The 27822-nt window shown below is 39.0% G+C and overlaps 1 protein-coding gene across 2 annotated transcripts; it reads left to right on the top strand.

Annotated features, from left to right (window-relative positions):
- The first annotated feature begins 2969 nt into the window (after positions 1 to 2969).
- On the top strand, positions 2970 to 27822 carry OPRK1 (opioid receptor kappa 1). 2 transcript variants are annotated; one of them, XM_052703192.1, is made up of 5 exons: positions 2970 to 4089; positions 4579 to 4898; positions 6257 to 6346; positions 19038 to 19390; positions 24850 to 27822. In XM_052703192.1, exons 2-5 carry the CDS (start codon positions 4639 to 4641, stop codon positions 25380 to 25382), a joined length of 1236 nt encoding a protein of 411 aa, XP_052559152.1. In that variant the 5' UTR covers positions 2970 to 4089; positions 4579 to 4638; the 3' UTR covers positions 25383 to 27822. The 2 variants fall into 2 exon arrangements, with proteins under 2 accessions (XP_052559152.1, XP_052559151.1); XM_052703191.1 differs by lacking the exon at positions 6257 to 6346.

The following is a 27822-nucleotide window of genomic DNA, read 5'->3' as shown; positions in this document are numbered from 1 at the left end:
ACACAGGTGCAGCCTGCTCTGGACAAGCAGGAAGACAGGAAACTTCCAGTTAGGGACCTTGATTAAGCAAAACAAAAGGAAGATGTCCAAGGGGTCACAAATTTCTGCCATCTGCAATTAAGAACTGAACTATGAATCTTATGCTGAATACTTACAGTCTCTGTGACTAAAATATAGGTATGAAAGTTGTTTAGGAGGAAGCATTCTTTATGCTTTCCTGCCTCTCTTTTTCCCCTTCCTCTGCCTCTGAAAAGGATGGATGAAATGCAACATTTCCCAAGGTGTGGGCTTATGCAGCCAGACGGCATTTCTGGATAAATGCAGACAGGAGAACTTTGTTTCCCTGGCAACTGGAGCCACAGAAAAGCTCTTCCAGCATCTCTTCCCTTTGTTCGGGTTCACCATGATTGTATCCATTGGTCAATCAGGTAGGAAAAACAATTATGGACTAAAAAAAGCATTCTGATAGTCTGCTCCACTTAACTCATCTTGCCGCCCTCACAATTTCTAGAATAAAAAGAGGCCTCTTCACATGATCTCGAAGTTCACAGCTGGATTTCAAGGTCTGCCCTGCTCTGAAAATTCACCTTAAACCTGGAATGTGTCACGATCTTCAGGGAGACAGTGTTGGAAGCTCAGCAACTTTCACACGGCACCTAAAACCATGCATGCTGCTGTGGTCCCCGAGTCGTGCCAATGACTCACTGAGCTTTGTTCTTACCTCTGAGTCAGGGCTGCATTAATATTCCAGTGCATTATGATGATTTTGAAGCACTGCGCTGATGGTGGTGGCTCTTTGAGCAATAAACGATTTTAGATTTTAGAGATAAAAAACCTGAAGACAATGTGGAAGCCCTTCCCACCTGCTATTGTTAAACATCACACATATCCCTGCCCTCGGTGTTCTTTATTCATTCAAATAATTTCACTAGAATTGTAAAAGAAAACACTTTACAGATACAAAATTTCCAGTTTATGTTTTTTTCCTCTGGCTTAAATGTTGCAATATTGTGTAGTTTATCTAAGAATGAGGCACAGAACCCCTAGTGTTTTGCTGCCTGGCTATCAGACAGCTGGCTGTGGTATTTCTTTAACTCTGAGGACTGGCATTCATGACTTAAATAGTGTTTCTTAAATATCAAATTTCATGTATGGTTTTCTGTTTTTAATGAAAAATAAGTCCAATTTATTCCTCTTCTTTCTCCTAAAGTCCTGAGAATTGAATGCTGAATCTATAGTGTTGTAATAAGAAGAAAATTGTGGCATTTAAGCCACAGATGTGCACAATCAGAGCTAGAGACAGACTGTAGCTGTGTGTTTGATATCGTGCTTTTATGCCCTTATCCTTTCCCAGATTTTTCCTTGCTTTCCCTGAGAAGAGTAAGGTCTCTTATCTAATAGAGTCCCTCAGGGGAACAGGGAGTTCTGGCAGAAATTTTGGTGTGGACCGGTTGGGCTGACCTCCTGCCAACCCTTTCTTTCCCTTCCTTTGTGACTTTGGGACACTCCTGTCCTTTTCTGCAGGACTATTGGAAAGGCCCAGTGGCAACCGAACAGTTATTTGCTGGAGGAGAGGGGGGTGTGACTGAGCATGGTTCTTCCTCTGTCCTCAGGCTTCCTTTAGCCACCACTGCAGAAGTTTCTAGGATATGCAGTGAGGCCAGTTATTCCTGGTAATCCAGCTATTGAAGTTTTCCTCAGAAAAGCAAACATGCAAAAGAGAAATATTATTTGTAACAGTTTATCTGAATTTGTCTAAAATTGCAGAAGAAAAAAGGCATTTCTTTATTCCTAATGCTTTCTTTCTACTGAGTTGTAAAGACCTGCAACAAGCAATAGCTAGAATAGAGCCCCTGAAGTGGAGCACATTCAGACAGAAGGCACCAGCCGATTAAATGTTGCCCCTCATATGCCTCACCATGCAGCTAGCAGTGCCATGGCTGAGCTCCACCTCAGTCCAGCTTCATGCAGATATAATGCATACTTACACCATTAAGGGTCAGTGACTGTTGCTGTAAACACATAGAGTGTGTGTGTGTGTGTGTGTGCTGACTTTAAGATGCCTGAAGAGTTTCAGCACAGAATGTAGCTAGAGAAAGAGGAGCTTACTGTCCAGCCCCTGATGCTTGAATATTCTTTGTCTGCTATTAACTAATCTTAGTGAATTTTTCACATTATCTTTGCTTTGGATTTATGCAGAGAGCAATAGTAAGCTTTTCTTCTCCATTTCTGATCCAACTGTAGCAATAGCAGAATGATGAACTGTTGCTTCTTCCTCAGTATCTCCAGCCTAACCCTTAGTGTTCACTTAATTATTTTGCAGCTGTATGTGCTCACACTTCAGATACTTATAAAAAAAAAATACCAAAAAAGCAACAACAAAACAAACACAAACACCCACAAAAAGCAAGCAAACAAACAAAAACCAATGCAACAAACAATTGTTGATAAGAGAGAATTTAGCAACGAATGCTAAATTATTAATTACAGAATGTGGAGAAGTTCAGTGAAGGTGTTCACAAGAAGTTAAAAATCTCCAAATAAATCTATGTAGGAGGTGAAGCAGCAGTAATAATTCCCTTTGGTACAATTATGTAGGCCCATGGATTGCAAAAGGAAAAAACAGGATCAGGGGGTATGTTATGTTAGGATCTCACTTTATCTTCCAAGTAACGGTTATTGTCCCAGGCGAGTTTTCCACCTTTAAAATATATTTGGTTGAGGGGATTTACTGTCATGTGTTTGTTGCCTTGCACTTTTGATGTTCTTATCAAGGGTGAAACTTCCAGACAGCACCAAGTAGGTGACAGTGAGCAGATGCTGATGTTTTCCAGTGAGCATAGTCATGGCCATCACTATGCTAGCGTGAGCCTTGATCTTTCAGAAAGGGATTCTGTACATTTTAAAACTCCTTCTAGACTTTTGAGTCTAAGGCTGATGCCATTTCTCATCTTGATTATAGATTTGGAAAGAAAAAAATGTTTTAAAAATGGAAACCTCAGCCTATCAGAAGAACTTGGAGTAAAGTTTCATAAGGATGAAGGAAACTCACAACCCTTTCCTGACCATCTGAGCTTCAGAAAATGTCCAGAGAGGCATGACACCCTGCAGGTGCTTGCGGAGACCTGCTGTCCTGCACAGCCTGCCTGGCCTATTCTCTGCTCCTTCCAAAGGAGACGCCACTTACTCAGGGAACTCTGGTTGGGATTTGGGATTTCAAACAAAGATTAGTGTGTTTTCAGCCCCACAGGATGGAGTGTTTAAGGGATTAAGCCTGAGGAATTTGATTTCTGCACACTCCTCCTCTCCATCCCTGACCACAGCAGGATATACTTGGCTTCTCACAGTGTGGCACAGTTGAATGAAAAATAGACAGCAATCAGGCTGTTCCCAGATGTTCCTGCCTCTCTGTGCTGTGGGATCCAGTTTCTGGCATTCCTCCAGGTTGCAGGCATAAAGGAAGAGGAGCACAGCTACCCAGTGAGAAGCATTTGGGATCCACAGTTGTGAAGCTGAGGCAGGAAAAGTCTGACAGGTCAGGAAAGAAATCTAAACTGAAAAATTCTGTTTTATTCAGCATCTACCAGCCTGTAAATGCATGCAGAATTCAGAAAGGCAAAGGGGATCTTTGCTTAAGGCCTGGGAGTGTGAGGGCAATGAGAAAAGTTGATTTGGAAAAGTGTACAAAACCAAGCACCCACTCACAGCAGAAGTTATTTCTTTTATTTTGTCTGCCTCTGAGCGCAGAGGCAGAAGTCATGTGAGCTTCTGAGCTGCAGGGACAGAGGCAGAGGAGAACGCGTGCATCAGAGCAGCGTGCTGCTGGAGCCCTGACGGAGAGAGGGAAGCAGAGAGAGCCTGGGAGGGAAAAGGTAAAGTGGTAGGAGCTGGAACAGCAGCAGCTGCTGCTACTATGCCATAGCTCATGCTCAGGAGTCAGCTCTGCTGCTAGCATGCATCTCTGAGGGCTCAGGTGCCTCGGGTTCAAAAGTCCTAGAAGATCTGTGATACTCCCAGGAGCCAAGTGGATGCTTTTTTTTCCCTGTTAATATCTGCCTGAGGACTCTGCTCCTTCTCCTGGATTGAGAGGTATTTCGTGTCATTTATTTGTCTCTTGTTTAGAAGCAAGCATGAGATCTAGAAAAAGATAAGGCAGGGCTTATGCCAAAGCAGGTATACAGAGAGGTGGTAGATTTTTTTTGTTGTTTATAGTAGAGTTTAGGGAGCAAGGAGCCCCTGTCACTAGGATGCTGTTTGACTTAAAAGATGGAGGATGGGAAAGAGAGAGTTAAAGAGTGGGGGTGGATCTGAACTGCTTCCCATCTGATTTGTTTCTCTGTAATTTCTGAAAGTGGAGGGAAACTTTCCTCGTGCACCTGGAGGAGAAACACTTATTACATACGGAGATGTAAAACTTATGTTTATATATTTTGAATGTGGTTTATTTAAATCCCTGCTTGGCAAGCTACAGTTCTTGCTACAGCAGTGTTCCCCTTAACAGGTACAAATTTTATAGCTCTTTATATCCAGTGGCTGTGATAGCACCTCTGTCTCATTCCCTCTTTTTCCCTTTTCTAGCATTCTTTCTCCTGCAGCCTCCTCCCAGTCTCTCTCTTGTCTGTGGGAGCCGTGGTCTCTATGGATGCCCCTGTACAGATTTTCCGGGAGGAGCTGGACTCCACCTGCATGCCGGGGCCCTGTCGCCCTCCCAGCACCAGCAGCAGCTGGCCCCTGGGCTGGGCAGACTATGACAGCAATGCCACTGGGACCTTTGGGGACACCCAGCACAACTACACCAGCATCTCCCCCTCCATTCCCATCATCATCACCGCTGTCTACTCGGTGGTCTTCGTTGTTGGCTTGGTGGGAAACTCTCTGGTGATGTTTGTCATCATAAGGTAAGGGGCTTTACTTGATGGAAGTGCAAATGGCTGTCCTGAAATTTGGCAGCTCGGGGGGAATTTATAGAAGCTGTCTGAGTCTGCATATATCAAGAACTGAACAAAAAAAAAGGAGCCAGAATGACCCCAAATCTTTTCAGTCACAGAACCTGCATGGAAGTGCAGTTACAGAGAGAAGGGAGGAACTGGATAAAGGTGATGAATCCTGCAGCCTGTGGGAAAGGTGCTTGGTGCCCCTGAGCTGTGTTCATCGGGTGCCCTCTAGGGATGAGAGGCTGCCTTTGACTGAGAGAAAGTGGGAGATAGAAACTTTTGCAGGGTACCTTCTTTTTGTGATTTTATTTTTTTCTCTGCCTGAGAGGAATCCTCTAGACATGGCTTATGTATCCAGCTGTGTGGACACTGATATTTTGCTGCCTCGTCACCTAGTAGCTCTCTTAATGAGGTAGGAGAAAAGGAAACAGTAAGAATCACATCCGTTTAATGTAAGCTAAGGGATGCTGTTTCTCTGCTTAGTGGTGTTTAACTCCAGTTGTTGGCATTGCCTTGAAGATAACAAATGCAGAGAAGGTTCTACTTTCCCTATTGTTTTTCAGGAAACAGGAGAAAACTGTGTATCTGTGTCAAATAGTTTTTCATATTGAAATACTTAGAGAAATGCATCAATATTGGTGTATTGTTATATTTTTTTTCCTGCGCTATGCTTTCTCTCTCTTTTTGTTCTTCCCATTTGTAATTTGTAGTAATTTCTGGACAGTGCAGCTCAGCAGGGTGATAATGACTAACCAAAGAAATTGAAATCATGAAACTTTTCAGTCTCTTCCATCATATTTTATATGAATCTTGCAAAAAACTCTGTTTTTTGTTTGTTTTTTTTTTTTTTTTTTGGTGAGCCTGTGGTGTATTTGATCAATAAATGAAATCACCTTGAACATAGGAAGAAAAATGGTGGGATTGCGGGTTGATCTTGTTAACAAAGTGTGCATGATAAATGTCAAGCAGTTGCAGAATGATGAAATAACTCTGCCAGACTTGGTATGGGAGGAGTTAACTGGAATCAGTGAAGTTATTGATGATGTACTTTATGAAAGATGTCTCAGAACCAGGTGAATATCTTGAAAAATGAAAGTGAAATCTCATTTAAAAGTCAGTTCAATAAATAAAGATTCCCGTGGTCAATGCAGGGTAACGGGTTTGCTCCATCTTTGTGATGCTGCAGTTTTTATATCTCATCAAGCTATTTTACTCTTCATCCAGAGTAAATATTTAATTTATTTTTGCAAGAAGAGAGACTCCAATCTTAACATGTACAGTGCCATAGGCAGAGGTTTTCTAAGCCATCAATCTTTTAACAGTACAGTGCTGATTTGCCAGTCCAAGCAATGGAAGAAAATTCAAACTTATCCAGAACCCTGCAAGTCAGCATGGATGGATCATATTGATTTGTATGTATTTCTTTTTCTATCTTCTTCTATTACCCTCCTAAGGTTATTTTTATGAAGGTCTAGCTAGCTTTGGCTTCCTCTCCGCCAGATCCTTCTTTAGTCTTAAATACATTGTATTTACATTACAAATTTAATTGTATTCAGTATGGAACATTTAAGATTCCAAATGTTCATGCAAGAGTGTATTTTCATTTCTGTCGTAATTTTTAATTTCCTTTCTCTTTCCCACTCATCCTCTCTCTTCACAAGTGCATCTCAAGATGAGTTTTCATAACCCATTGAAAAATGCAGATTGCACTGATGCTTTATGTGGAAAGCCAAGGTCTGCAAAGACAAAGCAGGAAGGGGGTAATTGTGTCCCCGAGCCATCCCAAATTGACTTTCCTGCAGCTAACAGAAATTTTAAGATGGAGCAATGGCTTGTCTTTACCACCAGGAACACTATATTTGTAGGAGTCTTCTCTTTACTGTTTCTCATGTCTCCAAACCCCAAATACTTCCTCCTGATACCTACTGGACTGGCAGGCAGCACAGGCCTGGCTCCTACTCCCTTTGCTGTTTTGACCAACACCCACTACTGGCACATGAATTTTCAGTTGTGATAAGGAAGCAAATTGTGTAATTACGTGGCTTACTAAAGATGAAAAGAATTCTTTCAAATAGCCGAAGTATGCTTCCTATGTGATCATAACAGCTCATTTATTGGAGGGATGGGCTGTGTCACAGACCTTTGCTCTTCCCCAGATTGGAGAGCTGGTGTTCATATATCTCCAGGGATGAGGGAGGAGTGAGATTTTTGTATCAGTATATCTCCTCATTTTGTATCATATATCTCCTCAGTGATAAGGAGACAACCCTCATGGTGATGCTGCAGACTTCTTGAGACAAATGGGTGTGTTTTCAGTGAGTGCAGAAATGGAAGCAGGAAGAAAATAAAAAAAAAAAATTGGTAAGAAGAGAAAGCCATGCAGATAAGGGAGACAGAGCTAAAAAGAAAGGGATAAGTTGAGACAGAGGTAGGTACATCTTTCCAACACTTGAGTGATGTAGAGAAAGAATATGAGTTGGAGAAAATTGGAAATGGCATTGTTCTGAAATCTCTTTAATGTGTTAAGAAATTCCTGTGATAGGAAAACATTCGAGCTGAAATAGGGTAATAGAGAGATCGGTGTATTTGTCACCTCATTTTGGTGACCAGTCATTCCAGCTCTTATTGAGAGCTGTGTTGAAGGCACAGTGGGAGTAGTACATTAGTACTGTGGTGCCAGTGTGGCCTGTTAAACCATGACTCAGGAAACCTGGATTCATTCTTCCCTTGGTTTTACTGCAGGGATACAAAGCGTTGTTCTTACCTATCAAAGTGATCAAGGTCAATTTGTGGCTCTGTGGCTCAGTTTCCTCTTGTAAAGTGCATATATTGATATTTACTGTCTTTAAACAAAAAACAACAGATTTATAAACCCAAATCCCATCACTCAAAATCCTAACAGAACAAGACCAGTTCTATTGTAAGCACTCCAGACAATTCAGACACATCAAAATTTTACTTTTAATGCGCTGAAAGAGGAATGAAACCTGCATCCTTGGCTCCCTCCTTGCAGTTGATATTAGTGCTGTGGATGGTTTGCAGGAGCTCTCCCAGTGTTCAGATCAGCTGCATGGTCCATGTGTAAGTACCAAGGGTCTGTTGTCAGACGAACAGCCAGTACGGCACAAGGGATGTAATGCTCACCTAAAGCTGCTTCTTTTCATTGGGAGACAGTAGGAGAGGAACAGGGAGTTTTACTACCTGCTGCAGTGGTAGAAAGTGCAAATGTTATGTGAGAAGCACGGTACAGAGGAGAAGAGGAGGCAAGAAATGGGTTTGTAGAAATCAGATAAAATTATCTGACCTCATCTGAGTGAAGTTGTACAGCTTTGTGTATTTTGACACGGTCAAAGCCTATCTCAAGCCCTCAGAACTATTAATCTCTGGAAGTAAAATAGTTGGCCAGTGTTGATAAATAAAATTGCTTGTCCTTGGAAACATGATAGTCCTTTTCCTTTCTTCTTCTCTTTCTCCCTCTCCTCTCCTCCTGACTTTATTTCTCTAAAATTTAGTTCTAGCTTAAAATAACATGGTGCTTTCTTGTGACAGCTGGATGGGAAGAAAAGTCCTCTGAATGAAAGCTGAGTTACAGCTTTGGCAATGGATTTGCTTTTACAAAAACCATAAACATACTCTGGTAAAAACTCTGTGGGAGCCATGTGGCTGTCTCTTGCCCACTTTTGAATCACTTTTTGCATGTGCCTTACCTCCATTGTTCCTGAAGTCATTTACTGAGAACAGTTGCTATCATCTAATTCTTAAATAGCCAATCCTGTTATTTCTTTTTAAATTACCATTGACGCTTCCAGTGAACTGAATAATTTTCTGCATGCAAAAGCACTTTTAACAGGAGTTTGTGTCACTGTTATCTATATTCATTCCTAGGGGAATAGAGAAAGCTTGTAGTTTGTTGTGATATTCGTAGAACTGAGTGGCATCTTATGCAACAGAAAGAATTTATAAAGAAATGTCAGCTAAATTCAACTCCTTTCCAGATTGTTTCTAAATCTTCTCCATGATGAGAGCTGGGCAGGAAAAAACCGAATGAGGATTAACAAAAGCAAGTGTAGAGTCTTGCATCTGGGGAGGAATAATTGCATGCACCAGTACAGGTTGGGGGATGACCTGCTGGAGAGGAGCTCTGCGGAGAGGGACCTGGGTGTCCTGGTGGACGACAGGTTGGCCATGAGCCAGCAGTGTGCCCTTGTGGCCAAGAGGGCCAATGGCATCCTGGGATGCATTAAAAAGAGCGTGGCCAGCAGGTCGAGGGAGGTGATCTTCTCCCTCTACTCTGCCCTGGTGAGGGCTCATCTGGAGTACTGCGTCCAGTTCTGGGCTCCCCAGTACAAAAAAGACAGAGATCTCTTGGAAGGCATCTAGCGGAGGGCCACAGAGATGGTGAAGGGCCTGGAGCATCTCTCCTATGAGGAAAGGTTGAGTGAACTGGGTCTGTTCAGCCTTGAGAAAAGAAGACTGAGAGAGGATCTGATCCAGGTCTATAAATATCCAAAGTGTGGGGAGCAGAATGGAGAGGCCGAACTCTTTTCAGTAGTGAGTGGAGACAGGACAAGGGGAAATGGCCGGAAACTGCAGCATAGGAAGTTCCACACAAATATGTGCAAGAACTTCTTTACAGTGAGGTGACGGAGCACTGGAACAGGCTGCCCAGGGAGGTGGTGGAGTCTCCTTCTCTGGAGATGTTCAAGACCTGCCTGGATGCCTACCTGTGCGACCTGCTGTAGGGAACCTGCTTTGGCAGGGGGGTTGGACTCGATGATCTCTGGAGGTCCCTTCCAACCCCTACAATTCTGTGATTTCTGTGATTCATTCTAAACAATAATAAAAGTATTAAAATACATATATATAAAAAATGAAATAGATTCAGTATACAAGTTTAAATTAATAACTAGATTTTGGCAACACAAAGATAGCACTTTAAATTATTGTCCTAATTTTATTAAATTACATTTTGAAGTAATATTCTGAAATGAAAAATTTCAGAAGCTGCGGAAGAGTCGACCTAACTGAATTGCCTGTTCTCTATTAATTGTAGCCAGCATGATTTCATTCTTTAATGAAATTATGGAATTGGCTGCTAAAAGTAAAGACCTAGCTGCAGCATACTTTATGAACTTTGTGTCTTTTAATCTGTTTTTACCTGATGAACAGGCAACATCTTACTATTAGCACAGAAGTATCAAATGGATTGATAGCAGTTCATCATGGGACCTGAGGGAATGTCTGGCCTCACCTCTCAGAGTGAAGGTTATTTTGGTGGATTCTTCAGGATCTGGCCTAGCATGGCACCATTTTCATAAAGACTTTGATTACTAATCACTATTGCCAGGTTTTACAGATGGCACAAAGACCAGGGTAGTAGAAAGAGAACCGGTTTATAAGTGAAAATATTGGTACCTTGAAAAACATCACTTATTTAAACAAAATCTGAATGTTTTTAATTTATTTAATACTCCACTAGACAATAAGTAAGCGAGACCTGGGATTTATAAGAGACAAGAAACTCAACATGAGTTCCCAAAAAGATGCTATGATAAGAAGAGCTGATACTGAGACACTAGAGAGAACACAGGAAGGGGTTGGAAGGAATATTTATTAGAGAAAATATTAGAAGGAAGCTATTGCTTATAATGTGTAATCTGTTTGGCTTGTGGAAAGATATTTGTTATCTTTCCAGACATTTCCACTGGGCTAGCAGCCAGGTGGTCATTTATTTCAGGGAAAGGCACAACTGATATTAATGACTAGAGCAAGAAAAATTATGGGGAGTCCTTTTGAGCTGACAGAAAGTGAAAACGTACAAGCACTTGCCAATTTGGCTGCTGGTGAGACAGCAAGTTTGAGACAGATGATCAGTCCTCAGCAGGGGGAATGCAAGATGCAAGCATGTCCCTGAGAAACATGTGGTGCAGCAGGGAGACAGTGGGGACAGACTGGCTTAGTCCTTGGTGAGGAGACAGAAAAAGGAAGACTGGGGACTTTTAATTTTGTTTTTCCCCAAAGAAGATTTGGAATTTGCTGGAAGGGTGTCATGGTGGGACATCTTTAACTTAGTGACTTTGTCCTGGGATGTGCTAAGGGTAGGGAGGGATAATCTTTACTGGCTACTTACTATCTATTCAAACTGTGATTAGTTGATTTCTATCTGAAATTCTCTGACACAGGTGAGTTGTCAAGGAGAAATTTAATTTCAGTTATATATTGCTTTCCAAAGGAAAAGCAACCTGGAAGACTTTGATAAAATCTACTTCTAGGAAGATTACCTCATGTTTATCTTTTGGTCCTTCCATCTGTAAGAACCAGATAAGTCTCAAAATGCAGACCCTGTGCTCTGTTCTTGAAGGCAGACTTTGTGCTTTGATCATTGCTATGCTCTTTTGTGGAGCCTGAAAGGCATTAGGAAATATTAGTATGAATGCCATCTTGTCTTCTGGTTGGCATGAGTGCACAAACTGAATTAACTTTGGGGAAGGAGTGTGTACAGATGGATAGAGGACGTGGAAAGAGGAGTGTCTGACCAGTGCTGGCATTCTCCGACCTATAAAATAGATATAAATAAGGAATATATGAAGATGCAAAGCATTTTTATGATCCTATTGGGAAGTTTGCATGCTAGTCTGTGTATCATCTTTGAAATATTTAATTATCCTAAAGCCAGAGGGTTCAGATCTCATTAGACTCAGCTTCTAATCCCTGGAGAAGTGAAAATTAATTCTAGGAAATTTGCTATTTTCAATTTTCAAGACATTGTTTAAAATGAAAGCTCTTTTTTTTTCTGTGTGAATATTGGAGCCCAACATATTTTTCTTCAATGCATGAGTTTCTGTTAATGCGTGGCAAGAGTGCATGGAGAACCTTTCTGTTTTCTGCATCCGTCAAACCACTAGTGCAGCACACAGCACTCTGCCTGGCTGCTCTTTGCTGCAGAGGTTAGTGCTACTCTGAAGCACACTGTGAGCAAACATCTAGGGTTCCCAAACCTAGCTACCATGCACCTGGAGGACAGGGGATTTCATATTTGCTGGTTGGCTGGATAGACAAGTGCATTTCCTAGTGCATTGTCAGTAGACTATCCACAATGTTTAACATAGGGCAGTTAAGGAAGTTCTACTTGAGAAATGGTAGATGAGAACCTGCATGTTTGAATTAGTTCAATTAAGCTATTCAATCCGTTAATTTACTGTTCACATGCAGAATTTTTTACCATGCTGCCGGCTGTTGGATAGCATTGCATCTTAATCTTAGATATGGCTCTCTGAATTATTGGTTTGTAAAGGTGCACTGGAAAAGAAAAATATTTTCATGGGAGCTATCAGCCGTGATTTTCAGTTGACTGTCTTAATATTTCCTGCATTTAACTTGCCTCATCTCCTATGGAAAATATGTGCTCATAAAATCATAGAATTACAAGGTTGGAAATGACCCGCAAGATCATCTACTCCAACCATCCTCCCATTACCATTGCTACCACAAGCACTAACCCATCTCTCACAGCTCCTCATCCAGACACCTCTTGAACACTGCCAGGGATGGCGACTCCACCACCTTCCTGGGCAGCCATTCCAGTGCCTGACCAATCTCTGAGAGAAAAAGATTTTTCCTTATGTCTATCCTAAGTTTCCTCTGGTACAACTTGTGGCCATTTCCTTGGGTCCTGTTTGTCGCCTGGGAGAAGAGGCCAAACTCCTCCTCATCACAGCCTCCCTTCAGGAAGTTGTAGCATGCAATGAGGTCTCCCCTGAGCCTCCTCTTCTCCAGACTAAACAATCCTCAGCTGGTATGCACAGTATTAATTCCCAGGACCTCCCTATGTGAGGGCCTTCTGAATTCTTTCTTTATTTCTTACCTGCAGAAACTTCTACTTAGGAGAAAATGTTCAACTATACCTGACTGCTTCCAGCCAATGTCTGCATGCATAGCTGCTTATGTAGCTGGAAAGAAAGGCCCTGAAAAATCTGCTATCCCTGATATCCTTTTCCTTCTGAGTAATGAGATTTGTTCTCTTTGCCAGCCAATCTCGGACCTACAGCAGAAAATTCATTTATTAAAATCATAGAATAACAAAATCATTAAGGAATGTGGAAATTACCATAGAGATCACCAAGTCCAACCGCCAATCCATTACAACCATGCCCACTAAATTCAGTGCCATATCTGCATGTTTCTTGAACACTTCAAGGGATGCTGATTTCATCACTATCCCTGGACAGCCTGTTCCAATAATCTCCCTCTTCCACATAGAAGAAGCATTTTTCTCTGCTTTTCTCTTTAAGTTGCCCAAAAATAAACACCTAGAGGTGTTTATTAATAAACAGAATTCCAATTCAGGATGTGATTTTGAAGGCAATATATACAACTTTTTTGTAGGCTTTTTGTGATTTTGATGTTAAAGACAGGCAACATTTAAGCATGTGTGATAATAACTTTCACCTTTAATTAAAATGTTTTTCTGACGCCTTCTCCACTGCTAACATCTGACTGTCGTTCAAAAAGTAGTAATTTTTGTGTTCCTCAAATGATTTCAATCTTAACTTCATATTATCATAAATCTCTTACATTGAGTTTGAAGATCCAAAAGATGGCTGAGTCATCCTTTTGAATTAATATGTTTGGAATATATCCTCCTCCTTTTTTTCTTTCCCCTACCCCTCCCCCCCCCCACCCCGTTCTGATGCAATATGATATTAAGCATGCCCTGAATACAGAGATTTAGAGCTTTCATGAATAAGCTTTTCAGCTGCTTGATCTCCATATACATCACCCAGAGGAACCTAGTGGAACAGTGCCTGCATTCTGGTGATAGGTGGTTTTGCAATTTGCTTTTAGACATGCTTAGCATTTCATTTACATTCACTGACTCAGGTATCTGCCAAAAATATGTTTGTTATAGCTTGTATTTTTCATGCTTTTGTATTTTCATTCTGGTATTGCAGCTTGTTGTTGTAGTATACCTGTTAGACTTGCTCCCCTTCCCCCTCCCCCCCCATTTCATACCACAGGGAAAATTTGAGCCTATTACAGCTGTATTCTTCTACCAGAGTCTCCTTTTCAGCTTGTATTAATTTTGTTAACGTTATGCTGTATGTTAGCATGTACGCTCCTCCCTTCTAGTTAAGATAATGCCTTTAAAGGGCTCTTCTAGTAGGTTTACTAATGCGTTTTTATTTTTTTCTGAAAGCATGCCAATTTCTTGCTAGCATGCTTCCTCCTTCCATAACCACAGTTTCACTGATTGGAGGTGCAATTTCTTTTTCCTGTTTAGTGTCTTAAAAAGATGCGCAAAGTAAATTCTGCGCCAAGAAGAAAAGTTCAGTAGTGATGGCTGAAGTGAGAGATGGGGAAAATTTTCTCAAGGTCAAGTCTAAAGCCAGCCTCAGAGAACTTTCCACTTTTGAAAAACATGCTTAGGCTAAGTTGTGATAGTTAAGAGAAATTTTCTTGTGATATGTATGTAGATATGATTTTAATGTTGCTTCTTAAAAAACACTGTCATATGTATATCCAAAAAATTACATCTAAAGCAGTGTTTTCTTTCTCATCTTGACTATTTTCTGCAGGTTTTTCACGTATTCCCTGATTATTTAAAGCATGCAGAGGATTGAGTCCTCCTAATAGCTTAACCAGTAGTCTCAAAATCTACCAACTCGCTTAAGTCAGTGAAGGATTGTCTGCTTCTTGAAATAAGATGCTAACACCTGATTTAGCTGTGAGACCTTCCATTCTTATGTTGTATCACTCTTGTTTACTCTGCTAGAGTAATTTAAGTGCGTTACAATATATTCCCCCTAAATAACATTCAACTATTTGAATCAATAATTTTGTTTATTTTTTAAATATGATTCCCTTACTCCCTTACTTCATGACTATTTTCATCTTCTTCTTGTGCAGATTTGGGCATAGGGGGAATGCTCAAACCATAAAAAATATTGCCTTCTATATTTCAGTGCAATAGAAAAGTGTTTAGAAAAGCAGACAATTTTCTCGTCTAGAATTAGACTCAAGACTCTATCAGCGTCCACTTCAAACTGTCTGACAGCCACAGTTCTTGCTCTATTACTTTAGCTGGACTTTTGATTAAGCCAGCAAACACATATCTTCAGAGACATCTAAGCATTTAATATTTTTTGAATGTTTAATTCCAAAAATTCGAAAGAAGTTTGGATGGTTGAGTTCAGACTCTCAAAGGATTTTCTGAATTTATGAACTCCTAAATTAATGTGTGATTTAATCCATATTGCCTACAGCTTAAAAGGCTAATATCTTACTGAAGTGAAGGCCAATGCTTCAAGCTTTCCATTATTATTGTGACATAAAAGAGATTTAGGATGTCATCAGTAAAATGTGTTTGTACTTAGCATTACAGAGGTTAACCAGTGAACTTGAGTTAGGTACCCATTACTGCTTGGCTGTACCTGGAAGAATTGATTGCCTAAATAAATAAAATAAAGTATTAATTGGAGCTGTATTTATTAGTCTCCCTCCTTCTTGTTCAAAGTTTGACAGAGAAGGGGTCAGAGTCTTTCAAGTGCCTGTTCTGACTGAGAGAGAAAGGTGCAAGCAGCACCTGCCCGTGGTTTCTGAACTGGGAGGGAATTGGGCAAGGCCAACTGTCATGGGCCTGCCAGGGCAGTGAGCTATGGGGAAGCACTGGGCACTCAGGAAGTAAGGCTATCAAAGCCAGCACTATTATGTGCATGTGCCAAGGAAATGAATCAAAGCTTTCCACAGAATTTTATAAGTGGAATGGCACACTGTTTTATATAAGCATGTATGTGCATATCAATTTCATCTGCTTACATTGGAGGTCGTATAAATTCTGATGCTTGGATGACTCTGAATTTCTTAATACCTGTACATAACAAGACATCCTTGTTGTTAGATCAGTGCAGTGAGGAGTATTATTTTACTTATATGTGCATGTAATATAGAGTCTAAAAAATTAAAATTGCTCACTTTATGTTTATAATATCACACACAATGTGTATACAGAGAACACTATTCATGTTCCAGCTTCAGAATTTTGAATTTTGAAGCTAATTTAAAAATTACTTCTATTTTACAGGGGATCTTTTCTGTGCAAGAGAGCACAGGGTGCTAGGATGAGGGTGCAAGCGTGAGGGTGAGGGAAAATAAAATGTACATTGACACATAATTAAACTATGTCATACACGCACATAAGAAAAGTTTGCAAGGAACAAGAGATTTTAGAGATAAAGGCTTTCAGAGATTTGATTTTTTAACACTAATGAAATCCTCTTAGATATTTCTTATTAAAAATTTCTGGTTTTCTTTAAAGGGTAAAGATCAAGGAATTTCTTCCATTTGTGAAAGCAAATTTTTCCTATCCAAATGCTTGGGGGAATTTTTGAATATCCACAAAAGTAGTGATTCAGAAGAGCTAGCAGTAATTTCACATCTGCTTACCACAGGCTATTACATTTAATTTAAATATTCCTGTATTGAGCCTAGTAACTTGTCTTTGACTGAAGCACAGCTACTTGAAAAACTGCAGACATTGATTTGAAGGCATAAAAGAAGGAAAAATTACTCCTCTTTTTTTTGTGAAATTTATTTCCCATAATAACCACTTCAGTTTTTGAGATATATCTGTCGTTCTTTATAAGCTGAGTTTCTGTGGCTGTGACTCTTATGTATTTGTTCTGGTTATATTTTTCTTTCCAGTCTGAAAGAGCTCTTCAGACCTTGATATTTTCTCCTTGTGAAGAACTCCAGACTCTCCAATCAGGCCAGCTCTCAGTGTTCTTTTTGATCAGCTAGCTGTTTTGCGCTCTCTATGTTAAACACAGTAACAATTTTCTCCACTTAATTGACTTTTTTTTGTGGTACATTAAGGTGTGTTTTCTGTATTTTCATAATCCTCTTTTTTTTTTTTTTTTTTTTTTTTTTACTGTGAACCACGCAGTAATTCCAAATTTCAGTATTCAGTGATATCTTCAGAACTAAAATCACCATTTTACTACTCCTTTACAGTCAGCTAAAAAGATCAGTCCATTTTAGCACAGATTTGCTATCTGAGTGTTTAGTGAGTTTTTCTTCAGTCTTATAACACATCTACGTTCAGAAGTGCTTTTTCTTTTTTCCCAAGGGAGAAAATTCTTAGTCTGTTAATGTGTCTTGTATTTGTTTTTCCTCACCTTGTCTTCTCGTATTTCTGTTTCCACTGTGTCTTATGGGCTGTAATATGGCCTACAAGACAAATAAACTCCTCTACTTGAGGACATGTTTAAGGAGGTTAGTTGTAGATAAGCCCAGCTCTGACTGGTGGGTTCTTTCCCATCTTTATTCTGCCTTTGATCTTGGAGAATCTCACATGAGCGCAGAGGGAGACCAGAGTAAGGGGTAGAGCACTCACGGCTGTAGAGCACTATCCCAAGAAGCAAGTACCAAGAATCTTTGCAGTCATGTCAGCAATTGCTGCAGACTGTTGGCATCTCAGTTGGGAGGTTTTTTACCTTCTATTCCCATTCAGTTCTTGTTTCTGTGCTTTGAACCAGCAATTCTGCTTTATTTTCTCAATTAATTCTAGTAAGAGTAGCATAGAAGAATGAACGCTATTTTTCACCCTTCAAGTTGGTCATTAATTACATACTGGCCTATATTTTAATTAATATTTGACTTACTGACTAGGCATATTTTGACAGCACTTTCAAGCTCTGCTAGATATAGTTTTTTCAAATTAATTTTGATTTTACATGTCACAGTTTTAAAGACAAATAGACACATTAAACAACATGTTTTTAAGCTGAACAGATTAGATCTAATATTTCCTTTGTAAGCTCATTAACAATGAATAACAATATCTAGCTGGATGTGTTTCTGTGTGTGTTGGATGTATGCGTTTTAGTTTGGGCACACATTCAAAATATGAGAGTGAAATAATTTTGAGAAGGAAAATCTGTCATTGAATCTTGTAATAAATTGATGGCAATGAGCAAAAGTAACTTTCACTACACAGTGAAAGGGGAAAAGCATTTCAGAGAGGAGAGTTAAGTATATTCCTATGTTAATAATGGAAATGAGAGAGGCTCTCCTTCATGGTTTAGGTTAGACATAAGGAAGAACTTTTCTCTCAGAGAGTGGTCAAACATTGGAATGGCCTGCCCAGGGAGGTGGTGGAGTCACCATCCCTGGCAGTGTTCAAGAGACGTCTGGATGAGATATGGCTTAGTGCTTGTGGTAGCAATGGTAATGGGAGGACGGTTGGACTAGATGATCTTGCAAGTCGTTTCCAACCTTGTGATTCTATGATTCTCTGATTGATGCTTTGTGTCCATAGTAGAGCTGGCAGCAGTCCTCTTCACCCTGGTACAGAACCTGTGCCCACAGAGTTAAAGTTAGCATTATACAGAAGAAAGCATGGTCCTGTTTAAGATCATATTTCTCTGTGTAGGTTAAGGTTCTCGCTACATGGAAAAAACAAATGCTTCATTTTGGTGAAATTAAAGGATGCAGAGAAGTCATTGCTATGATACTTTTTTCCATTGAGATATCCTGCTTAAATAGTTATCAGCTTTTATAATAGAAGTTGTGGAAGAGTAGGCAGGGAAAATCTGGAGATGAAGGAGGGGAAATTGGAAATGTGGGAGAAAAGAAGATAAATTGCTAGAACTTGTACAAGATGGCAATCTAGCCCAGCAAAAGTAACTATTAACAGAGATTCCTACATCCATGAAATGTCTATTGCTACAACAAAACAAACAATACATTTGTAAATACTGACAGTTAGCAATAAGAAAAGGAAACACAAAACAATTTTGTCACTTGCAAATGTAACGATGATATTTGCTTGTAGATGTAGTTGAGAAGATAGCATGGAAATCATTGTTTGGATTATTAGATTAAATTTATTCATTATCTGGTTTTATGCGTACTGGATAGCTGTAACTGATCATGCAGGTTGAGGGACTGAATGAAAGGTGTTTACTGTTAATTCAAGGGTCCTGAATATGTGCACTTCTGTCACAAATTAGGAATGATAGCCAAAAAATGACTGCAGATTGTCTGAAAAACTGTTACGCATTTGAATGTCCTCAGTCATATAAACCTTACTTTTTTGTCTTTCAGATATACAAAGATGAAGACAGCAACCAACATCTACATTTTCAATCTGGCTATGGCAGATGCACTAGTTACCACGACTATGCCTTTCCAAAGCACAGAGTACCTGATGAACTCTTGGCCATTTGGGGATGTGCTGTGTAAAATAGTTATTTCGATCGACTATTATAACATGTTTACCAGCATATTCACACTGACCATGATGAGCGTTGATCGATACATTGCTGTATGTCACCCTGTGAAGGCTCTGGACTTCCGTACTCCTCTCAAGGCAAAGATAATCAACATCTGTATCTGGCTGTTGTCCTCATCTGTTGGCATATCTGCCATAGTTCTCGGAGGTACCAAAGTCAGGGAAGGTGAGTGTGAGCATGCAAAGCGGAGACTTCATTTTATTTGAATGATGTAAAACATTGCTTGGAATATTGACTAAACCTGATTGATTTTGACTTTGGTAATTTGTGCAAACTCTACACATAGAAGATCATTCACATTCCTTGTTTCAAAAAGTGTGCCTAAATTTCTGACATTTTGAAATATGGCGTATAAAGAATTTAAGCTCAGATATCCTTGCCAACTTAAAGAATCAAGTGCACTTTGAAGCACTATATGTGCTAGACTGAGACCATAAGAAAATAACAACAGACAGCAGGGGGAAGTAGTCAGGTATTTGAACATGGCTGAAAATTCAAAGACCAGATGAAACTTGAAATGTAGGCTGAGAGTTCTTTCTGTAGGCATTGTGAGAGTAGTTCTGATGAGGTTTCAAGAGCAGAAACTAGTTTGCTTCTCATTAGCATTACTATTAAAGCTTGGGAGCTTTTTGTCAGCAACCATTTCACAGAACTTAAAGATTTGGTGAAAAAAGGAAGAAAGACAGTAGCTGGAGAGAAAAAAGGTAAGCTAAATGCTAAGAAAATGACAGTGTCAGAAATTCTTATTTAAAAAGGAGTAGGACATGTATGTAGACTTGGAAAGGCTGAGAAGCATCAGCAGAGGAACCAGGAACACAGAGCATGGCAGGGAAGCAACTACAGAACATGAAGTCAATGAATGTGACCATGGAGTGCTGTAGGCTCTGTTGAAATTTGCAATCTGTGAAGGACTGCAGATTTAACCCCTATATCCAGTGACTCTTTACTATGTTCTGCTAGGGAGTTAATCTTATTCTGAAATCCTTGAAAAGAAAAGGGGTGATATGTACTTCCTACCAGCAGGTATAGCAGCAATATGGGTGCAATACTGTGTCTTCAAAACCTCTAATGTATGTCCTGGTGTTGAGGACATTCTGTTATGGATGGCTCTATGAAATACAAGGCATACATATTTATTTGGTAGTAGTGTTGTCTGGGATGTTACTTTTCTTTTGACAAATGATTAACAAATTGCTCATTTAGCTGCCTATTCCAGTAGAAAGTTTTCACTCCTCCCAGGAGAACTGGTAAACTTTACATAAGGGCACAGTTTTATCCGGGAGAGAAAATAAATGCAGTGTGTTTAACTCTTTGGCATAGATCAGTGCAAACAAAACAATGGTGTTCATTAATAAAATAGCTGCTCAAGTGCTGTTTTATTTGATTGAGGATATTCAAATTCTTTTTTTTCTGTTGGTCTTACAGTAGGTATGTGAAAGGAGAGCATCTCTGGAAACATCTTTCAGACATTTGGGAGTTCAAGTTTCCCAATTTGCAGTGCTGTAACTCTTCTTCCCTATCAAGTTCTTACAGGCTATATAAAGCCATGTGCAGCTCAGGAAAAAAACACTTCAGAACATCTGTGAGAAGAATTTTTGTCTGTCTACTTAAGAAATTCTGAAGGTTATAAAACATTGGCCAAGTGTTTTGTTTGAAGCATGCTTAACTACCAGAATGTTCTTTTCATTTTGTAATCATCATATTTGGATCAAGGGGCTGCTCTGAGGCCAGAAACGATTAAATGCCTTTTTCACACCTCGTGGCAGGTAGATATTTTTTCCTGCAGAAACACCTATTAGAAATACAGCTGGGCCAAATGAGCTTGGAAATCACTGGTAAATGTTTGTCAGTCCCTACTGTTCAGCCCTGCTTGTCTGATCTACAGTGCCTCTTGAGCGTTTATTACCAGTTATTTTTTCTGGTGTGTTCATGAATTGTGCTGTGGCAAAGGGGAGAATACTAAGATACTCCTTACAGCAGGAGCTCAGGACAGAAACTTTATTTTACATTGGTGATAATAGTTGCTGTTTATATGCTACAGGGCCTCTGTTGGGTTTGGATTTAAACAACATCAAACAGAAACTGACTATATTTAAAGCTACAAACCCATGCTCAATTAGTCCTTTTTATTCTCACAATGCAGGATTTCTCCCTGCAGTGTCCTTCCAGATGCATTTTCCTTATATCTGTATAAATTTTCACTCTCTGGACTTAATGGAGCCTTTATTGCTGAAGAAGCATTTGCTTTAGAAAAGAAAAGGCTCCAGTTTAATAACTCAGTTGAGTAGAGAGAAGTATGAATGCCTGAAGGCAGTAGGTTACTAAGACATTTAACAGAAATAGATATCCTGTACAAGGATTGAGATGAATCTTAAGCGGTAGCTTATCAAATATTTTAATATACCTTTATACAAAAGTACCATCCGAAGTGAAGTACTTTTCTTTAAGTACATTGAAATATTGGAATAGCTGGCTTCAGAGTGGGACAAGACACTGAAATTTTAAATGCTCATTTTGTGACACTGTACTCTACTTAGTTCTGAACTTCTTCAGGCAGAAAGTAGCCCAAAAGAACCCTGCATTTTATTCTTTCCTCAAACACCTGAATATGATTGTGATATTGTGTATCTCTGACAGGGATATTTGTTGGCCATCAATGTAAACCACGAAAAAGTAAATGGATTCCATATGGCATCCATGTCATTGGGAGAGACAACACTATGAATTTAGGATAAGACTTAAGTAAATTGTTATGAATCTTGAACAGCCATTACGTTTATATTCAATAATTTATTGGCTCCTGAAATACCATTGTCATTTACAAAATTATATAAAGTGTAGCAGGCATAACTGTATTTAGGGGTCATGGACCAGCATGATTTTTTTTCTGTCTTCTTCTGAAGGAGATAAAGCATTTCTTTTGAGAATTTGGATTTTGTGTTGAAGGATATGGTTTAGTGAGAACTATTGGTGATAGGTGGATGGTTGGACTGGATGATCTTGTAGGTTTTTTCCAACGTTGGTGTTTCTGTGATTCTGTGAATATTCTTATTAAAAAAGCTTCCAGAATTAAAATTGAATCAAGTATACTAATGCTTTTTTTTTTTTTTTTAACCTTCTCAGAGTATATTTATGCCTATATTTTATTTTTATTTTTGTGTATATTCAATTTAATATTGTATTAGTATTTTTAGTACTATTATTATATTATATTTAGTATTATTATATTTGTACTTATTTAGTATATTAGTATATCAATACTTATTTTAATACTAAAATATTTGCTTATATTTATAATACAATTAATTACACATTTTTTATCTCAGTAATTAAGTGCAGTTTAAATATCTTTCACTGTAAAATTAAAAGATTTTTTTCAATGAAAAGCAATGTCAAAATTATCTGTTCAAATTCACAGGATGTGAAACATTGTAAACCTTTTTTTTCCAGATGGTTTTGATTAGGATAGAATAATGTTGGCACAATAAAATTTCTAAGTCGTTTCTGATTTTTCCTTTTCTATTACTGGAAGGGCTGCCTGGATTCTGAGCCCTTTGCTGGGGGATGGTGGCTAGGCTATACTTGCTCTTCCACCTGCATCTGAAGGTTGCAGGCTTTCATTTCAGCGTGACTCCAGATGTTCAGCAACACCTACCCTCTCAGAAGTGGCAGCAAAACGCATGGATTCCTCTGGCTTTCTCAGGAAGATTTGATTTGAATAAACATCTTAATCAGCAGGAGCTTTTTCTAACCTAATAATTTGGATAAATCCCTGAAATTAGCTGTGAAGAGGGACAGTTTCAGTGAGTGAATGGATGTGGCGTAGAGCAGTCATCCCTGATCAACCACAGCTCACAATTATCTCAGCTGCACATCTTACTGGTCTAACTGTTGTACCCTCATCCTGTTTTGATTGCTGCAGCTAGGCTGTGGTCTACTACAAATAACAGTAGTAATCAATGTGGAAGTTTCCTTGAAGATCATTATTAAAGTTTCTAGAATAAAATATCAGAAGAGCAGCTTACTTTGTCAACATATAATCACAGAGGATTAAGAGAAGTTGATTGAAAGCTTCAGGCCTATGACATTATAATTGTGTTATCAGTTTATCATTCTGCGTCAGTCTTGAAAGATGTCTTTTCACTTTTCAGCTTTCAGAATCATCCATTAGTTATTATATTCTCTGAAACAAAATTTCAAAATATTTAGCTTCATTTTCAACTTCTTATTTGTTATTTTAGAATTTAACTCATCCAGTGACACCTTTCTGATATCTATCCATGGACATGTCTGTATGATACCATAAGGATAGCTTCACACGCAGGCACACGCAAACAGCCCTTCTTCACAACAATATCAGCAACATCAGCTTGGTTTGTGAAACATTTTGATAGCAAGGAAATACAGTTTGATGGATTTTTTTTCTGACTAGTCTTACGGAGACATATAAAAAAGTGATATGCAACAGTGTATTGAAGCTTTCCACCCTTTGGTCTGATTCAACATAGCCAGTAGATACCAGTTTGCAGAGGAGTGATGAATTCCCTAGGGGAAAAAACAAAACAAAAGCAAACCAAAGAATAATGCAGATTTGGCAGGAGAAAATATAAGATACAATTCAGAGTGAAATACCTTGTGTTACCTTGGCTTGTCTTCAGTGAATTTTAACTGCTGATAGTAGTTATAAATTTACCCCTTGTTTTGCTTTGCTATTTATCTTATCTCTTGTTTTGCTATGTGGTTTATATGCTGGAAGGTGGCCATGAGGTCAGAAAATGAAACCTCAAATATTTCACACCTTAGCAGCCTCCTGTCAGATGGAATATTTCTGGGACATAAAATAATGTGACAGCTCGTGACTTTGAATCCTAGCATAGGCAAGGAGAAAGGAAGTGGGATGGCACCGGTGGTTCAGATCCCACAGTTGCTGCGCAGTCTGAATTTTCAGTGATGTGATCTGCAAAAAGAGCAGCTTCCATTTGACTCTGCACACAAACTTATTTTGTTTGCTTCTATGTGACTGAAAAGAATCTGTTGCCAGGAATTAATTTTTTCTGAATGCAAGAATTTCCGTGTATTCAATTTACTCTGAAGAAAACACATGGGAAAAGATTACTACTCAATTATCGCACATTGGCAAAATCTTCCTACAATCAAAAGCTCATTGCACTGCACCATTCATAATATGAAAAATCTGCCTCCTTACGCAGACAAAATCTTGTATAGTTTGATAGTAATTATGAGTTTTCCACTCCATTAAACCTGGTATACTCTTCTTGGCTTTAAATCTCAGTGAAATTCAAATGGAAAAAAATTGTTCATCCTATTTTATAAATTTTAATTTTTCTGTCTGTGTTCTTAGCTCCTCCTGTGGGAAATTACATTTATACAATGTTATGCAGTTTAAAAAACCCATCTCTGTGTAAGTAATTTCCAGAGAAAGCTGTGTAAAACCAATTTCAGTGGTAATGTAAAGCTTTTCATTGAGTGATTTAATGATAACTTCCTTTATTAGTATCACAATGCAAGATAATCACTTTCTCTAGCTTACACCATGATAATTATATTATTTAGAATATCTAATAATAAAGCAATTTTCTTTTTCTTGCTTCTTTCTCTCCTAGATACTGCTAGCACTGAATGCTCCTTGCAGTTCCCAGACAGAGACTATGTGTGGTGGGACATCTTCATGAAAATCTGTGTCTTTGTCTTTGCATTTGTTATTCCAGTGCTCATTATAATTGTTTGCTATACTCTGATGATCCTGCGCCTTAAAAGCGTACGACTTCTCTCAGGGTCTCGAGAAAAAGATCGAAACCTGCGCCGCATCACCAGGTTGGTTCTTGTGGTTGTGGCAGTTTTTATTATCTGTTGGACTCCTATTCACATTTTTGTGCTGGTTGAAGCATTGGGGGATGTGTCCCACAGTACTGCTGCTGTATCCAGCTATTATTTCTGTATTGCTTTGGGGTACACCAACAGCAGCCTCAATCCTATCCTTTATGCCTTTTTGGATGAAAACTTCAAGAGATGTTTCAAAGACTTCTGCTTCCCCTTTAAGATGAGGATGGACAGGCAGAGTACCAGCAGAGTTCGAAACACCGTGCAAGACCCAGCTTATAGGAGGGAAGCAGATGGGACAAACAAACCTGTATGACTAGTCGTGGAAATGTCGTCTTACTGTCCGCAAGAGAGAGAAGAGTCCAATGATCTTGGACTGACGCAGGTTACCACTGCAGTTTGAACTAGACTCACACAGACATTTCTGGAACATTTAAGAAGTCCTAGTGGGTTGAACCAAGCCAATTACTAACACACAAAGACATTCGGAAAATAAGTTCAAGTGTAGAGGACCTGATTAGTGGTCAGATTTTGGCACCATAATTACGGTAGTTGACCAGGTGCTACTACACATTTCTTGGGAAAGAGGAGAAACTTATTATTGTGTTAGGTAAAGAAAGTTCTGGGTTTTCTCTTTACACTGTAAGATTATCTTAACTGACATTAAATTATAACAGTAAGTTATGCCAAAAGCATAGATTTACTCAAATATTGATTGCTTCTGAAGTATACAGGTTGACAACATGATTTGTCATATTCTTTTAAAGTGAAAAGTGTTATTTATATTTCAGCAGAACACTACCGCATTCCCCTCAACTAATGTATTTGTAACATTTGTCTGTTCTGTGAAAATGCAGCTTTAGCATGAACTGCCTACGTATCAAAATGACTTTATTATGTCTGTGTATGGTAAAGCATTGCAGTGTTTAAAAATACTGGGACTTAAGGAAAATTGTTAGTATATCTTTTGCACGTGATTAATCACCTGTATGTAATGTTTTCTGTGCGGTTTTCCAAGATGTTTGTATACATCTGGATAATATAATATTCATTTTCAGAGTGTATTTTCATCAAGAGACTAGAAAGCTTCACATTCATAACTTGTTAAAAGTCTGATGGAAAACTGTGCCACATTCTTTATATGGGAATAAATAGTTCAATTTCATTTTCAGTAAATGGAACATACATAAAAATAGAGCTGTTCTCATTTTCCTGAAGAAATTAGCAGATTCAAAATAAATATTCAAACAGCTGTTGATAGAAACTAGTGAATTAGTAAATAGATTAACTAGACTGATACAAAGGAGATGAAGACTAAATATATTGTCTGGTTTCTTATAGAGTAATAGAATCATTTGAGTTTGAAAGCTCCCTTACAGGTCATCTAGTCCAACTCCCCTGCAGTGAACGGGAGCATCTACAGCAAGAACAGGTTGCTCAAAGCCCTGTCCAGCCTGACCTTGAGTGTCTCCAGACATGGGTGCATTCACATCTCTGGGGCAACCTGTTCCAGTGCCTCACTATTCTTACTGTGACAAACTTCTTTTTAGATAGCCAATCTAAATCTCCCTCTATTAGTTTGAAACCATTTCTCCTCATCTTGTCCTATCACAACAGACCCTGCTAAAGAGTCAGTCCCATTCCTTCTTACAGCTCCCCTTTAGATACTGAAAGGCCACTACCAGGTCTCCTCAGAGCCTTGTCTTCTCCAGGTTGAACAGCCCCAGCTCTCTCAGTCTGTCCTCATAGGAGAGGTGTTCCATCCCTTGGGTCATTTGTGTGGCCCTCTTCTGGATGCACTCCAACAGGTCAATGCCTTTCCTGTACTGAGGACTCTACATCTGGATGCAGCATTCCAAGTGAGGTCTCATGAGCACAGATCAGAGGGGCAGAAACACCTCCCTCACCCTGTTGGCCATGCTTCTTTTGATGCAGACCATGCTTCTTTTGATGGTTCTCTTTTTTTAAATTTTTTGATAATTACATATTTTCTTTGATGCAGTCCTATGAAGCATTTGTTTTCCTATGAAGATGGAGAAACTAAAGCACAACAACACTAATTATCAACCTGCTGAGGATAATCTGAGGTAAAACTGAACCTAAACTTCAACTTGTAGTTTTTCATCTTGGCCACCAGATATCTTTCTGGTACCTTTAGTCCTTATGCAAAATCATGTTCGGTGTGGGTATCCTCACTGCATAGCAAATTTTCTGAGAAACACAGACTGATTTGGTCCTACTGGAGCAACCAACAAAAAATCCTTTATGCACACAGGTATAAATAATGAAATTTGTTCTTGTAGCTGACAGTATAGTGGAAATTTAATCCTCTGGATAACTTCATCATCTTTTACTATTAATTCAGTCACATATGTAACATATTTTTGTTATCAAGCAGATAAGTGTAGTGCTTCTACATTGTCAGACCAGTGCTGAACAATCACTGGCGTCTACTCCCATGCTTTTGCTCTGGGAAGCAGAGGCTTGAAATTCTGGCTCTGGAGTTTAAGTACTTGGGAACTAACTGCACTCATGCAATTATCTTTGTTAACAAAAATAGTGAAGATAATTATTTTTTGACAAGTCTAGCACTTCCTGACAGTGTATGCATAATAAGTGAATAGCTGACCTCAGGATACTTGATTTGCCCAAGGAAATGAATGATGCTCAGAAATCTGATTGTATAACTCTATCTTCCTACTCTATCTCCATCTTTTTTTTTTTTTTTTTAATTTAATTTAATTTTTTTGTATTTT

Source organism: Tympanuchus pallidicinctus, unplaced genomic scaffold, assembly GCF_026119805.1.
Source record: "Tympanuchus pallidicinctus isolate F22 unplaced genomic scaffold, pur_lepc_1.0 scaffold5, whole genome shotgun sequence".
Classification (NCBI taxonomy): Eukaryota; Metazoa; Chordata; class Aves; order Galliformes; family Phasianidae; genus Tympanuchus; species Tympanuchus pallidicinctus.
Note: the sequence above shows the minus strand (reverse complement) of the source record. Positions and strands in the feature narration are given on the sequence as shown.